General features: G+C 48.9%; 1 protein-coding gene across 5 annotated transcripts in view; it reads right to left on the bottom strand.

The window, feature by feature from the left end:
• GLMN (glomulin, FKBP associated protein) overlaps window positions 1–17,535 on the bottom strand; it is a 93,691-nt gene that overhangs the window by 28,474 nt on the left and 47,682 nt on the right. For all 5 annotated transcript variants that reach the window (XM_085882241.1, XM_085882244.1, XM_085882240.1 and 2 more), the window contains 2 exons: window positions 7,391–7,501; window positions 6,725–6,833 (listed from right to left, as the gene is read on the bottom strand). In XM_085882241.1, the coding sequence (XP_085738367.1) occupies window positions 6,725–6,833; window positions 7,391–7,501 (220 nt within the window). The remainder of the gene's footprint in view (window positions 1–6,724; window positions 6,834–7,390; window positions 7,502–17,535) is intronic.

Raw genomic sequence — 17,535 nt, 5'->3', positions numbered from 1 at the left:
GGGATCACCCGATATTCCTTAGATCACAGCTGATGTTGACTGCAGCATTCAACATGGAACTGATTTGTACCATTCAGTTTGTTCCCATGGTGGATACTTGATAAACGAATTACCAGAATCATTTGTCGTCGGAGATGCTTCATTTCTCCTAAACATTCATGAACCAAGAAGTGGAATGGTATCGCAAATATCAGATAATCCAGAGTCCCTATCATTCTGTTTGAATTCGGCACTCGGTCGGTGTTTTCTTGACTCAAGAACATGCTTTTTGACAGTCAGAAATTTTCTATGGTATACAATACTATGCAACGTGTGGAGGGGACCATTCTACGCCACGCTCGAGTTTGTGGTTGATCAGTGCCCCAGATGAGATACACTTCTAGTCTTGGGGGATTTCAATGCATCGACTGGAACTGATAGGGATGGTTATGAGATGTGTTGGTCCCCATGGGTCTTGAACTATGAATCAGAACAGCATTAAGTTCCTTGACTTTGCAAGAAGTCATGGATTTACGGTGGCTGGTTCATGGTTTCAGCGCCCACAAGCTCATCGCTGGACTTGGTATTCCAACGCTAGCGGTGTGGCAAAGGAGATTGACCATGTCCTCGTTAATGGTCGCTGGAGGATGATCCAGAACTGCAGGGTCTACCGGAGTGCTCAGTTCCTCAATACTGACCACCGGCTCGTTGTAGCAACTCTAAAGCTGCACCTTAAATCCTGGAGAATGGTACCATCCCAGCTGAGGCTGTATATTGGCAAGCTCAAGGATGAGAGGGTAGCTAAGGAGTTTGTGAACAGGCTGAGTGGACATTTGGGGGGTCTGGGTGCTTTGGGGGTCCTGAAGAGTTGTGGAGTGCCTTCAAGACCACCGTCCTTGATGTTGCTGGTGGATGTCATGGAACTCACCGGAAGGCAAAGAAGAATTTTGTCTCTCAAGGGACACTGGATACCATTGACCAGAGTCGCAGGGCCAGGCTGAATGGCAGAGGTGAGCTGTTCAGGGAGCTGAGGCGTAAAACTGCACGTGCACCAAGGGTGGACAAGGAGGACCATGTATGAGGAATCTGTGAGGGGGTAGAGCGTCACCTGTGGACAGGTGATTCTCGTCCCGCTTACAGGGGAATTCGCGCATTGCGTTCATCCAAGCCCATCCCTCGGAGCACTGCAGTGAGAGCAGAGAGTGGTAGGCTCTTGACAGAGGAGTCTGAAGTGAAGGCCCGCTGGGCCGGTGACTTTGCGCGGTTGTACTAGGCTGATCCACCAGCTGTTGAGTTGGACGTCAAGGGTGTTACAATCCCCGTTGCTGACCCTCCAATCAACTGTAGTCCACCTTCGCTTGTGGAAACACAGGCTGCGGTGAACCGGTTGAAACGGGGTAAAGTTCCAGGGATCTGTGGCATCCATGCTGAACTTCTCAAGGCTGGTGGAAATGCTGCACTCGTGTCATTGCATGCAGTTCTGTGCTCTGCCTGGAACGCAGGCATCATCCCAACTGATTGGAAGAGGGGCCTTGTTGTCCCTCTCTGAAAAGGGAAGGGTGATCGCCAAGACTGCAACAACTACCAAAGGGTGACGCTGCTCTCAGTGCCGGGCAAGGTCTTTGCTCGGATAATTCTTGATAGGGTTCGCCACCATCTGCTTGAGCACCAGCATCCAGAGCAGTCAGGCTCTACACCAAAGAGGTCAACGATTGATCGTATCCTTGCTCTTCGGGTCCTCACCGAACGCAGATGAGAGTTTTGGCAGGGGCTGCTTGCAGCCTATGTTGATCTCGGTAAAGCGTTCAATTCAGTGAATCGGGATGCCCTCTGGAGGATTCTTGGTCTTCGTGGGGTTCCACCAAAACTGATCGATCTGATGTCTGAACTCTACTCTGGTACTGAGAGTGCTGTGAAATGTGGTGGTACCATCTCTGACTTATTTCCAGTTGTTACTGGAGTTCGTCAGGGGTGTGTACTGGCCCCCACACTTTTCAGTACTTGTATGGACTGGATTCAAGGGAGGATGTCGGAGAGATCATGCTGTGGTGCATCGTTTGGGAATGTCAAGATCTCGGACCTTGATTTCGCAGATGATGCAGTCATCTTTGCGGAGACTTTAGATATCCTTTTGGGGGCTCTCGAGGTGTTGAATGAGGAGTCAGAGCCACTGGGATTACGGGTTTCTTGGGTCAAAACTAAGATCCAGGCTTTCGGTGACATCTTGGATGCTGCTGTCCTGTCTGTGTCGATTTGTGGTGAGGATGTTGAGGTCGTGGAGAGATTCACTTACCTTGGCAGTGATATTCATGTCTCTGCTGGCTGTGAGTCAGAGGTCAATAGACATCTGGGTCGGGCCTGGGGAGTCATGGATTCACTGGATCATGGGGTGTGGCGCTGCCGCTACCTGTGCGGGAGGACGAAAGTCCGAGTCTTCAGGTCCTTGGTGCTTCCAGCCTTGCTCTATGGATGCGAGACTTGGACTCTGACCAAGGATCTGAGACGGAGACATAATTCCTTTGGTACCAGGTCTCTTCGGAGAATCCTTAGCTATCGCTGGTCGGATTTCGTGTCCAACGAGCGGTTGCTGAGAGAGACTCGGATGAGATTTCTTACTTGCATAGTCTGTGAGCGTCAGTTACGGCTGTATAGACATGTGGCTCGTTTTCCTGACGCTGATCCTGCTCACCAGATTCTCCAGAGATGCCAACTTTTGGAAATCAGAATTAGGGAGGATTTGCAACCGACACCAAATAATGTGCGCGAAGCGCACATCTCGAGCGCGGAGCGCTCGACCCTTGCGGCGGAGTCCAGGGCCCGCCTTAGGGCCCTGGAAGCTCTGGGGTTCCAGACGCTCTCTAGTGCCCTCTGAGCCCTATTTTGGAGCATTTAACATGTTAAGAATTCCCACTTTTTGAACAAAAAAAGGGGAAAATTGTGCACTTTTTAATGTTACATGTATGTTAATATTAGTAAGTTAGGGGACAATCAAAGATTAACAAAAAGCACAAAAGAAGCAATATTTTTCTTACCTTACTGGCTGGTACTACTGCTGCTTGCTTTTTCCATGGCAGCTTTGCTGAGTGACAGCTGTGTGGCTCTTTTAGCCCTTCTGATTATGTCTTTGCTGTATTCTCTCTGGTAGCAAGGGGTGCTATGAGCTAGTTTTTCAATTAAGAGAGCTTCCAGGGTTTTGACACTCAAATTGGGACGAAATTCAGTTTGATTCTTCCGTACAAGACTGAGTGCCCGCTCACATGATGCGTTCGAATGAGGAATGACCAAGATTCCCTTCATCACTTTGCTCAAATTAGGATACTTCTTGGCACCAGTGCAGGGATCTGTGAGCTGTGAAATCCGATGCCACTGCTCATCCACTCTCACTGTCTCAGTAGCAATTGTAGCTATGGAGGCGTGTGTGCCTGGTAGTGAGCGAATTCACTCTCAAGAATGTCTATGTCACTATCACCGCCACTGAACAGACAGGGGAATTTCTTGATGAAAAACTCCACACAGTCAAACCCCACTTCTTGGTGTAGCTTAACATCCAGCACCTGAGCATGCTTGGCTAATTCATCATCTAGCGGCCAGGTTTTGAAGATGTAATTGCAGGCTTTCACATAATATGAGCGAACTGCACTGAAGAAACCTTGGATGTCTGACTCACTCAGAGTGAAGGTGGATTTCTTGAGACTCCTTTGTTCCCTTATATACAGTTTGGCATCGTTCCCAATCATGAGGTCCTCATCATTCTTCTGATGATGTCTGTCAGAGAAGGGTACATTTACCAGAGCAACCGATGACACCGATGGTTTCAAAAACCGTACGAAGATATCTTTCAGAAGACCATTCAATTCTCCGTGCAGGAGATGAATACAGGGTTCGTCTCTTTGGAGCAGAAGATTCCCCTTCTCAAAAAGCTTGTTAGCATATCGAAGGAAGAAACAATAGAGTTTTGTTTGTGGAGACAAGAACATCCTGTTGACACGTTTTTCTCTAGATTCCTGCACAGTGTTTGAGGAAGATGCGCTTTTAGTTGTAGAACTCGTAGTACACTTAGTCGCAGGGCGATCACACTTGCGTTTACTGCCAGCAGAAGAGGTCAGACTCGTAGTACCAGATCCAATTTTACGTTTGAGGAGAGAGCTTGAGGTAGGTGCAGCCAAGGAAGAAGACCTCTGATTCGAAGGTTTTGCTGAGCTTCTATCAAGTGATTTGGCAAAAGCAGAACTTAACTTGGGTCCTTCTTTGCCTGTAGATGGGACTATCACAGTCTTTCTCGACTCTGAAGGGATCTGCTTTGTAGATGAACGTGATGAATGGCCGGTGATGCTACCTGCTCTCAGCATTGGTTTTGGTGCTGTCCCTGCTGTCTTCTTCGCAGCAGATACTGCAGTGGTAGTGGTGAATGCTGCTCCACTAGTGCTTGATCCTGCAGTGCCAGTACTGGCAGTAGATACAGTGCCGTCCTTCTTGCTCGTTGTTAGAGTCTTGGCTACAGTTGGTTGCATTTTTCTTCGTACTTCTTCTTTGAAGAAGAGGCGAAGTGGCTCCCACTGTTCAATCAGCCTGTCTAGGCACTGACCAAGGGACAGCCACCTTGTTGCGACATGCTTCAGAATCTTGTGTGTCGGGGCATCACAGAGTTCTTGCAGTGCTTTCACTCCTTTGACGCGTTTACTACTTTTGTCCAAGTAGTAGTAAATATCGATGAGAAAGTCATCTAATTCAATGGGTAAGGCCTGAGCCGCCTTCTTGGCCGTATTGTGCATCATATGGCAAGGGCATCCCATGATGTAGCACTCTGGATTTTGTTTGTGGATATAAGCAGCGACTCCTTTGTGCTTGCCCACCATGACAGAGGCATTATCAGCACAAAAGGAAACACAATTTCCCCACGGAATTTTCCTGTCACTGAACTCATGATCAAGCAGTTTGAAAATGTTTTCTCCAGTGGAATCTTGTTTGCACGCAGGCGAACTTAGCAACCCTTGCTTCACAATCCCAGCACTGTTGTCATAGTACGAAATCAGGACAGGATATAGCTGGGCCTCACCACTGTCATTGCTACCGTCTGTAGCTAGGCTAAATGGAGCTAGTCTAGCAATATCGGCAATAGATGAAGCAGTAACATTTGACAACTCACCAATTATTGCTGAAGTTTTTGTTCTTGCACATCCATACTTTGAAGCAATTTTTGAATCTGGAAACATCTTTTGAAATAGAGGTCCAGCATGATCTGAGACTGATATGGGCAAGTTATGTTCCACAATAAATCCACTAAAGAGAAGTTCCGCTCAGGTAACATCCTCTTCCTCGCTTGTCCCTTGTTTGGTGAAATAATTCAGAAGTGTACTGGTACTCGTGCTCGAAGATCTCTCCTTTGCAATGTCTGTGTGCCGTTTGCTTCCAACGTGCTTCCGAATATCATCGCGACCTCCGTGCTCAACTGAAATATCAACGCTGCATACTGTACAATACGCATGATGAATTCCTCTTTCAGACTTTTGAATACACGGGTATTGGAGACTGTATTCGGTCTTGTACTTCTGAGACCATTTCTTGGTCTTCGTAAGCTTCTTTTCTGCCATTTCGTAATCAACATCGAGGGCTTGAAGCATCGGTAACTTCGAAGTCGATTACTTCGGTAACTTCGAAGTGATTAGTGAACAGTGCAAAAATATCAAAATTTCGGGAGGATAAGGATAGTGATCGTAAGGGCGGGAGTTTGGGTGAATTTTCGGAAGCCTCCCGATGAAATCGGGAGGGTTGGCATCTGTGGATTCTCTCAGCGAGGGAGTCTCATGAGTGGAGGAGGCCAATGGGCCGACCACGTTCCTCGTGGTTGCAGCAGGTTGACCATCATCTGAAGGAGATGGGGATGGGCCTGGCATCTGCCTGGGGGATGGCCAGACAAGGCCCCTGGAGTACCGGTGAAATTGGACGCAGCGACGCGCTGTTCTGGCACATGCTCCCATACCTGACCTGACCTGACCTGACCTGAAATTCTCCAGGGTATACAAAAGGCATTTCAAGACTCAAGAACATGCTTTTTGACCGTGAGAAATTTTTTATGGTATACAATACTATGGATTGTGTGGAGCGGACCGTGGGGAGGAATGTGTGGAGGGGACCGTGGGGAGGAATGTGTGGAGGGACTGTGGGGAGGAATGTGTGGAGGGGATTGTGGGGAGGAATGTGTGGGGGGGGGCTGTGGGGAGGAAGGTGTGGGGGGGGGGACTGTGGGGAGGAATGTGTGGGGGGACTGTGGGGAGGAATGTGTGTGGGGGGGGACTGTGGGGAGGAATGTGTGGGGGGGACTGTGGGGAGGAATGTGTGGGGGGACTGTGGGGAGGAATGTGTGGGGGGGACTGTGGGGAGTAATGTGTGTAGGGGAGGGGACTGTGGGGAGGAATGTGTGTGGGGGGGACTGTGGGGAGTAATGTGTGGGGGGGACTGTGGGGGGGGACTGTGGGGAGTAATGTGTGGGGGGGACTGTGGGGAGTAATGTGTGGGGGGGACTGTGGGGAGGAATGTGTGTGGGGGGGGGAGACTGTGGGGAGGAATGTGTGTGGGGGGGGGAGACTGTGGGGAGGAATGTGTGTGGGGGGCGGGACTGTGGGTAGAGTGGGACTAACAGCTGCGTAACCTTCAGCAAAATGTGTTAATATATAAACACATACAAATGTACATACTATAAATCATAGAAAGAACAACTTGGAAGAAAACTATCGTGGAAACTAACCCTTCATCATGTAGGGCAGAAGCTGAACGATGACAAAACAAATGCAATTCGCCTTCGAGCTGTCCAAAGCCTCAAAAAAGCCAAACACAAGCTCCTTGGGGCTGCAAACCTAAGGACAGGCAGGTTATGAGCAAACCACGCTTACCGCCAAGGTTAGCGCAGCCCGAATGTGAATCCGATGTTGTTGCTTCAAGCTCCGAGTGTCATGTGACAGTTTTAACTGAAGGCGCCACCATTGATCAATATTCTTTTGTTATACAATTGATAGCAAAGTTTTAACTGTCCCAACCCAAAGACAAATGCATTCGATGATGCAATCGATGGAAATCTGTTGGTGTTGCAGGGATTGCGTCATTCATGCATACATCATCATCTGACACTGCTCGGTGTTACATAGTTGTGTTATGCAGTTTCAGCACTGTAAACAGTGTATTATTGTAAGTAATTGGCACATGTAACGTCATCCTTTATTTCTTCATCAGACAGGAAAGAAAAATGGGAATACGAGAGGGACTGGTGGGGGGAGGGGGGAATCAAGGAGAGGTGGGCATACTGTACATTGCATGCTATGCAAAAAAATAAACTTCTGACTGGAAGCCTTCAAAAATAATGAAATAAAAATTGCCACGAGAAAATCAACAAAGATTAGAAATAATAATACTACACCTGTGTAATCCTGTTCAGAATTGGCTCAATCCCATTATCAGTGGCTTTTCCTTGTGGCATCACCTCCACCAGCGGTGCCAATAAGTTCCATCCAGCACATCGTAACAGGCCCTGATTCAGAGGATCACAAAATGAAACAAGAAAAAGAGCAATCAGAGATTGCAGACCCTCGCCAGGACTTGTTTTGTGTGGTGCATTGTGTGGTATTTGTGTACTGGTGTGTTACGTAATTAATAAGAGACATAACTAGAACTGCCACTTTATAACTGCTGCCGGTGATGACCGGGCACCAAGACGTCCCACTTTTACGCAACCCCGCTTTGATTGGACACCTAACCTTGACTCATGACTATTATTATTCAATTTAATTTGGAATGGAATTAAAATAAGTTGAATTCAAATCAAATGGGAGACCAAATTGCTATAATCTTGCATTGGAGGCATCGAAAGGAACCCAAACAAGCAAAAAGCAAAGATGAAGTCATCAGGAGGAACCTGGATAGGATTCACATTTCAGCTGTTAAGTCTCCTCTACCCTCAAACCCATCCAGGCACAGCCAAGTGAGCCTTATTCAAAAATAAAAAATAAAAAATTCAAAAAGAACACAGATTTAAGAAAATAAATAATTCTGGCTGCCAGACCATGCGTCCGATCAGGTTGAAATTTAAAACCTATACTCCCCATCACTAGTATATCATAATTGTGAAGTTTTGCGTCGATTGATGAAGCAATTGAAGAGAGAATTTTTTTCAATATTTTTGCTCAATCCAATATGGCTGCCAGACTATGTCACTTCTCAATTTTTCGTGAATACCCTGGTATCCCTAAGGCTTGGGGAACATTTGTGTGAAGTTTCCCCTTTATTTGTCCCGCCGTTCTGGAGAAGATTTATTTTTATAGTTTTTAAGGTAAATCCAATATGGCTGCCAAACCACGTGACCTATGACAACATTTTTGTGAACGTTTCGTTCCTCATGGCTAGGCGGTCATACGTGTAAGGTTTTGCCTCGACCTGTGCATCCATTTCAGAGAAGGTTTTTGAAGGTTTTCTTTCAAAAACAATATGGCTGCCGAATCACATGACTGATGACATCATCAATTTCTTTTTTTTCTGTGGACCAATTTATCCCGAGATGGCCCTCAAAATGTTCATAATGATCGTATGTGGCATTCTACATATGCAATGATGACGTCATAATGAAGGCGCCAACAACAACATTTTTTTAATCACATTTATTCCCCATGAGGAGTGATTGCTATGTGCCAAGTTTCCACTTTTTCCTTGGTGCGGTTTCAGAGATACAGAGGTCCAAAGTTTTTCGTTTTTCCGACCGCTACCACACCACATGACCTATGATGTCATAATTATCATTAAAGCATTCTACATGAGCTGTCGCTCCTATGGTGAAAATTTTGTCTCAATCTGACAAGCAGTTGCAAAGAAAAACACTAAAGTTCTGTGCGGACAAACAAACAAACAAACAAACGAACAAACAGATAAACAGACAAATAAACAAACAAGCGGACCCAAATGCAATACCCTCTCCCCCTGGCGAGGGCAATGATAAACGGCGATATGAACACGGTATGGCAAACTGCCGTTCAGGCGAGGTCAATAAGTAAAACTCACAGCAGCTGTCAGCAATGGCAGCTCACTTGGAAACATTGCAAAGTAGAGCAATACAGTGTGAGATGGTGAACAGTGCTGATACAGGATCACACTCACTTCACAACTTATCACCATGTTCGGCCCAAATGGAGTCATGTTAAGTTCCACTTGCATCACAATGGCATTGCAATCGAGGCGAATATTGTTGTGGTGCCGGGTTCGGTGGCGAGGATGACCGCAAGACGGAGCAGTTGGGCCGTCTCCCACCGAACACCGGAATTGAAAGGTCGTCACCCTGGATAACTCCGGAGTCGACGGGTCACTTAAAGGACCGTGGTCGCCAATATTTTGACGGCGTGAGGTCGGGTCCACTTGTCTATTCCAATTTACCGAAGTACTCACGCCGTCTAGCTACCAGGGAAGCCATGCCCTCGGCCAACTCTGTCCGAACCGAGTCGCATGTACCGACTCAGGTCCGGCGTAACCGAGTGGGAGTTACCAGAGCCGCGCCGGTCCCAATGACAACTTAAGGCACAAACGGCCTTACTAGTTCTCAAGCCCGCACCGTGCTGGGTCAATGAAAGAAAAGACGGACAATGAACTGGAACATTTAACAAGGGGGTTTATTTATAATGGGGAGAGGGAGACACAGAGCAGACTTAATCACTAATATGCAGGCAATGTACAGTGAGCAAAAGCACTTAACAATTTCTACTTACAGGACTGGACTCACGGACACACACAAACACAAACACACACACAAAAGAAATGGACCCCGTCGGGTCTTTATTGGACCCTCCAGCCGATGAGGATAGGTCAGAGTCCGGCTGTGCACCTGACCGCCTCGTGCGGTTTGGTCGGTCTTGTTCGGTGGGACTCGAACCCACAGCTTTGATGCAGCACCAAGCACCAGGGGCGAGGGGTATGCGCGGACACTAGCCAGCATTAAGGCGGACGAGACTAGAACCCTTGCGCTGCGAGGACGACCAGAAAACCAGACCAGACAAATGGATCATCAACCGACCAGGCGAGAGCAGACCAGCACCAGCGAAGACAGAACGCGCTGAACACTCTCCCTCCCCCTCGCGCGCGGGGGCCAGAGGGACCGCCTCTGACGTCAACTCATCCCTCATTGGGGGGGGGGGTATCGGTTGTCTCGGTGGCCTGCCTTCATTGGGCGGAGGGTGGGTCGATGTCTCCGCCCCCCCCCCTGAAGAGGCTGCGCATTAGTATATGGCGTTCTGGCTTCCCATTGGCTGGCGAGCGTCGGCTGATGCTCGCTCCTCACTGAATGGACAAGAGGGACTCCAGGCTCTTTTTTGGAGTGAAAACCAGAGCGCCAGCGACTGTGGACAAGAGGGACTCCAGGCCCTTTTTTGGAGCGAAAACCAGAGCGCCAGCGACCGATGAAATCCCGCCTACGCACGTGTTCCGCACGCCAGCGCGCGAAGAATGCGAATGTTGCCGAAAGGAGAGGGGGGCTGTTGCCGTCGACTCCTTTGGAGGGTTGCTGGGGGATTTAAGATGTAAAAAAGACGTGACTATAAAATAACCCGCAGCACACACATGAAATTCCCATTAAACACAGGGAGGAATCCAACTATACACATACTTAGGCCTTAGTTACTTTATAACTTGGTTTACGGATCCGCTGACGGTATATTTGCCGAAATGAAATATAAATATAAAACACATTTTTAGCCTTTTATATTTATACATTTTCCGCCGAAGGTGCAAAAGTTTCAAAACCCGAAATGTAAACGTAGGCATTTATTTTCAAAATACAATTTCGTGCGCGCACGCCAAAATGACGAGTCACCTTTAACCGAGCTGCGCAGTAGAGCTGCGCAGTAGAACTGCGCAGTCGTCTGAGCAGTGGCCAGCGTGGTTCAGATTGACTGTGGTTCCTGGGGCGAAAATGATTCTTAAGAAGTATGTCAGCGGTATGAATTCGAGTGACTGTATTGGTAATTTAATCATGCAACATCTTGATGACAAATATTCTGGCCGAACGATTGCATCAATTCAGTGCAGCAGCAGGGATGATTCGCACGCTACTCTCGATCGTGCTGATTTTGTTTCCATCGAAAGTTGTACACCGCTGTTCGTATTGAAAGATTTTGGTGCCAAGTACGTCAAAGTTTCCCTGTGAGATGCTGATATTCAACCTTCAACAGACCAGAAATCAGCCTTTGATGTGCTCATGGGGATGGGGAGACGGTACGATCAGATGCCCACTGAAAACTAAGCTGGTTATGGCTCTGGTTGACCGTTTTGAGCGTGTTGACTCTGAGTAGACACCTTTTTTAAATCATATCCAGCACTATGCACTGGTGTGCACGCACCTATCTACGACTTGGACAGTAATTTTCTCAGCATCGTTTCCATTTGTTTGATGATCCAACAGGTTTCTATAAGAAAAACATGCCAGACTATATTGTAAAAACAAGTTTTAATCCTTCTTTATTGTTTTTACATCAGATGATACAGTGAACAATGGCATCCTGCATTTGAATGGTTTTCCATCTTTAATGTTTTCTTAGATCCTCCTGGTCCGGGATTTATATCCCCCCCCCCCACACCTACTGTTGTCTTTTCCATGGAACATCCGAAAAAAAATCATAAAAATATGTAATTTCTAAAAATTGAAATTATATTTATATTTCGACATACCGACCCTACATTTTAGCTGAAGAACTGCGTAAACCAAGTTATGAAATAACTAAGCCCTTATATAAATAACTAAGCTTAGGGACTGCTGTCTGTTTGTGTGCAAAAGGCTTCCAAATCCATAACACTACCCCCTCCCTTTTTCTTGACTCGTCCCCGAGTCGCAAATTTTCATGTGCCATGCAGGTGTAGGTTTTCCCCTTGTACGTTTTACCTACAGATCCCTGAGTGCGACATTTGAATACATGTCCCAAAAATAAATAACCTAGTGCGCTGCGTAACTAAACTATCAGACTCACTCGGACAACTTAACTAAATTGCCGGCGCTGGGCAGACACACAGGTGGGTTTTTTTAAATTTTTTACAATTTTACTATTTACACAAACCATGGCCCAGGACGTGTGATCTGTGGGGAAAAAAGGCACAGCAAAGTCAAAGTTGGTGTGGGTGAGTGCCCAGCAGCTGGAAGGTCAGACGTCTTCAGGGCCTGCTCAAAAGGTCCCTCTTTTTGTTTCCCTGAACTTCTCTTTTTTTTTTTCCTTTCTTTCATACCTCAGCTGCTGGAGGCAACTCATCCTAACATGGCAGGCCATGCGCCGTCCCACAGGCCATTTGAACTGGCCTTTATGCAAGAAGACAAGGAGGTAGCCGGGCTGCTCAATGCAGTCCCTGGCTCATTTGAATGGAGAATGTACGAGATGCAAAAACACAAATGATGGATGGTGTGGCTGCCTGCAGGGCAGTCCTTGCAAAACACCTGACGATGGATGGTCCTGGCACACATGGATGGTTGGTGACATGGGGAGGTCATGCAACAACGCCGAGCAGGCATGGGGTCAAGGCAAAGGCAGGCAAGTGAAGTCATGGCAAATGCGGACCAGAAGATACTGCACAACAGGCCGGCATATGAAACTGGCCAGCCTCTGGTCTGGTTCATGAAGTCCTGGAGGGAGTGTGGTGGTGCCGGCCGCTCCGAAAATGGGCTCGGACTGACCGTCCCCCCCTCCCCCAACCTATCACCTTTGCCTGTCTTTGTCCATACCCACTCCCTTAGTTTGCAACAGCAAAATTTAGACTCCCCCCCCTTTTTTATAATTCCCAGTGTCCCTAACCCTCCTACTGTCCTTGTCTGGCTAACCTATCCTACCTGCCTACTCCCAACCCCTAAGATCCTTCTTGAGGGGAATAAGGAAGAGACAGGTGGATCTGTCTCGAGGCCCAATGGAGCCTCAGAACAACCTCCACAGATTTCAGCAATCTTTCCCATGTGGATCCAGCGGCCTACGGAGAGCGAAGGGATGGATGGTGCAAAGGGGGGACACATTTCCTATCTGTCCTATCCTTTATTAAACTTTAAACTATCCCCGGGGCTTTTCAACACGCCTGTCTCTTTAAACTATTGGTTCTAGAAACAACGATTCCCGTCGCCCGTGTTGGTGTCCGTTATAAATTTTGGGCCTGGTCCTCAAATTTTCTCTCGTGCCCTTGCACAATTTCGTGGCTGGGCAGCGTGGCTCACTTGGCAGGAATTCCCATCTGCCGAACTCAAACTGCGGCACCCCTGGGTCGCTGAGGCTGTCTCAGAGCTTACCTATTCCATATGAACGTGGGGGATGCCCTTCCTGGCATTGCCCCCGTCGATGCCCACATGGCATTTTGGTGCTCCGGGTCCCGTTCCGCGGGCTGCCCGTGCCCATTACACTACTCGGTCCCTTGCACTATGGCCTACTCCGGTGCCCGGGGGCCCTCTACTCGGTACTCACCTTTCCACAGCCACGCTCCCAGCCGGTCGATAGACTCCTGCACCCTTCAAAAAGGTTTCGAGCCTTCACTCAAAATCAACAACAACACGACCTCCTTTTGGTAAATTTAACGAACCCACTAACGAACGAACCCACTTTCGAGCCATCTGCCATGGGGGCCGATGTGTGCTGCTCACCTGTAGTTCGCGATGCGAGATCCCCAGTGACGTCACTCGCACACGGAACGTACGCAGCTTGCTGCGCAGGCCTGCCCGGGCGTGTCGTCCTGGGGACTCGCACCGTGCGTTCCGCGAACAGAACACGCGGCGTGCAGCACGTGATGCCCCGAACACGCACTCACATGGGGACCCGTGCTTTCCGAATTCACACAACCTTCCTTTTAACCGTGCACGTGCCGGTTTCGTACCACGCACGAGACGTTTCAATGCCGGGTTGCGAACGCGCAGATGTGCGCGCTTGGGCCGTTCGCAAAGCACGGAATGGACCTCGCATACAGCGCCCCGCGGAGCCGGCGCGGTTTCCAAAATAACTGTGCGGCCTACCAGACTCGCCATTCCCGTCTTCCATCTGGATCGGTCCATGTGCCATTTCCCCACATGCACTCGCGCATGCCATGACACTCACACCGCCCGCACACTCCAACACACACTCTGGGACAATCATGCTGGGGGGTTGGGTTAGCCCAAAGGATCTCAGGGCCTCTGCCCCTCCCAAACTCGGCATGTACCCTTCCTTACCATGCACCCGCTCGACCTCGCATGGCCCGATCGGACTCACCTGGTCGCACTCCACTTTGAGGGAGCATACCGTCTGCCCCTGTTCCTGAGGGAGGTTAAACTGACCCCCAGATTGGGTCGCAACACATTCCCCAAGCTCAACCTTCATGTCCCCTCCTAACCCTACTTATGTGTGCTCCACTTTTACTTTATTTAATTTGTTCCCCTCTTTTAATTTCTGCATCTCCGTCATCCCCTGTTCCAGTTTACCGGTCTCTCCCCCAATTATCGTGACGTCACTCATTCCCTCGATCTTACCCGTCTCCATCGCGGTCTGAACAACCATTGCACTCCCCCCTGACACGGTCGTTTCCCCACGTGCAGGTGCCATTTTCCGATCTGCCATTTTGCCTTTCAGCTCCTCCAGACTCGCCTGCAAGTTCAACCCCATGCTCTGCATTTCCCCTCGCTGTGTTCGCATATCTCCCCTCATCTCATCAATTTTATTTTTCATTTCTTTCATATTCCGGTCCGTCCTTTGCGCATTCGCATCCATTTAGTGCGCATTCACATCCATCCTCCGCGTCAATATTTCCAACAACTGGCTCATGTTAAGTGGAATCGGCGGAGCTGATCCACCATGATGGTGTGCGGAACCGGCAGGGATCGGGGGGGGGGGGGAATTTGATGCAGGGGGGCACTCATACACCGCCCCTCCCGTGCCCATTACAACCTCTGGGTTTGGCTGCAGGGAAATGTCTTCCTGCATGGGGGTGTCATCCTGGACCATGGATTCCGTTAAACTTAGGTCTGAACCCACCTGCTCCAGCCCGTCTTGGCCTGCCATGGTGCGTCTGAGAACAATTTACGCTCTAAATTTGGAGGGAACGGGGCGGGGGGGGGTGTTTGCACCTCGCACCCCTGATCCGTGTCCCGTGAATTTCTCTATGGAGGTGGAGGGGTCCGATCCCACTCCTGACACAAATTTGTTGTGGTGCTGGGTTCGGTGGAGAGGACGATCGCTAGACGGAGCAGTTGGGCATTCTCCCAACGAACACCGGAATTGAAGGTTCGTCACCCTGGATAACTCCGGAGTCGATGGGTCACTTAAAGGACCGTGGTCACCAATATTTTGACGACGTGAGGTAGAGTCCACTTGTCTATTCCAATTTACCTAAGTACTAACGCCGTCTCGCTACCGGGGAAGTCACCACTCGGCCAACTCTGTCTGAACCGAGTCGCATGTACCGACTCGGGCCCGGCGTAACCGAGTGAGAGTTACCAGAGCCACGCTGCTCCCAATGACAACTTACGGTACAAACGGCCTTACTACTTCTCAAGCCCACACCGTGCTGGGTCAATGAAAGAAAACACGGACAACGAACTGGAACATTTAACACGGGGGTTATTTATAACAGCGAGAGGGAGACACAGAGCAGACTGAATCATGAATATGCAGGCAATGTACAGTGAGCAAAAGCACTTAACAATTTCTACTTACAGGACTGGGCCCACGGACACACACACACACACACACACACACACACACACACACACACACACACACACACACACACACACACGAAATGGACCCCATCGGGTCTTTATTGGACCCTGCAGCCGAGTAGGACAGGTCAGCTGGGGGGTCAGAGTCCGGCTGTGCACCTGTCCGCCTCGTGTGGTTTAGTCGGTCTTGTTTGGTGGGACTCGAACCCACAGCTTTGACGCAGCACCAAGCACCAGGGGCGAGGGGTATGCGACGGACACCAGCCAGCATGAAGGCGGACGAGATGAGAGGAGCCCTTGCACTGCTAGGACGACCAGAAAACCAGACCAGACGAATGGATCACCAACCGGCCAGGCGAGAGCAGACCAGCGCCAGCACAGACAGAACGCGCCGAACACTCTCCCTCCCCCTCGCGTGCGGGGGCCCGAGGGACCGCCTCTGATGTCACCTCATCCCTCATTGGACGGGGGGGGGGCGTGTCGGTTGCCTCAGTGGCCTGTCTTCATTAGGCGGAGGGCGGGTCGATGTCTCCCCCACCCCACCCCACCCCCGAAGAGGCCCACCCCACGAAGAGGCTGCGCAATAGTATATGGCATTCTGGCTTCCCACTGGCTGGCGAGCGTTGGCCGATGCTCGCTCCTCGCTGAATGGACAAGAGGGACTCCAGGTCCTTTTTTGGAGCGAAAACCAGAGCGCCAGCAACCGATGAAAGCCCGCCTACGCACGTGTTCGGCACGCCAGCGCGCAAAGAATGCGAATAGTGCCGAAAGCAGAGGGGGGCTGTTGTCATCGACTCCTTTAGAGGGTTGTTGAGGGATTTAAGATGTAAAAAGACGTGACTATAAAATAACCCGCAGCACACACGTGAAATTCCCATTAAACACAGGGAGGAATCTAACTATACACATACTTATCGAAATAACTAAGCTTCGGGACTGCTATCTGTTTGTGTGCAAAAGGCTTCCAAATCAGTAACAATATTACAATTCAAGCTGGAGGATCTCATTCGTATTAGTTCACTCAAAGGCATTGTGCTACAATTATAATAGTTTTAAGATTCCCTTTCAGCGTGTCTCAGGAATTCCTTATCCACCGTTTTGTTACAATATGTCCACTTGTCGTGAAATTATACAAATGCTTACTCATGAAAACATGAATGTTAAATGACACGGGTCAACCATTACCATCGACCAAAATGTACAGGCGAGTAATAAATCGTTCTCCTTTAACAAAAGACTTTAATTCAGGGGTAATGGTTTCATCACATTCGGATGTTTTGTCAAATGGGCAGTGGTCTCTCGGTTTCATTACCTCTCGTCTAGCTCCCTCTGATTCCAGCCCTCTGACTATCCCCAGCTCCTCCATGATGTACGCATTCTTCCATTAGCCCACTGCTGGTTAAACTCCAAAAATCTAGGCTCACCACACACCCCACTCTTTTGTTCCTCTTTTCTCCCATTTGTGGAACCTCCCTCTTGAGGCTGTTCAATCCTACCCTTCCCACCAAGGCCATTGCACATCCATCTCATGTCATCCCCCCCCCCCCCAACCGTACCCACAATATAATAGGCAATGTCTCATGGGAATTCACTTTGACATTTCCAAAGAGCTGCAACTCTTCCACGTGTGTTTCACACCACAAATTGTTTTGAATTTAAACTGCGCGTTGGTGCATTGAGATCTCTGCTCGTCTACGTAAATAAAACAAATATGTGAGCAGTTCACCAAATAATTATGTAATTTCTCCTGCTTTGGTCTATTTATTAATCCCATCTGAACACTAAGCTCATGAAGCAGGGATCTCAGGTTAAAATCCCATAATCTGTGTTGAACTTTCAGTTGATAATAAATGTCCTTCAGATTCATGTAAAAGTAGTAA

The sequence above is a fragment of the Eptatretus burgeri genome, chromosome 5, assembly GCF_056783735.1.
Source record: "Eptatretus burgeri isolate ZD-2024b chromosome 5, Ebu_testis_v1, whole genome shotgun sequence".
Lineage (NCBI taxonomy): Eukaryota > Metazoa > Chordata > Myxini > Myxiniformes > Myxinidae > Eptatretus > Eptatretus burgeri.
Note: the sequence above shows the minus strand (reverse complement) of the source record. Positions and strands in the feature narration are given on the sequence as shown.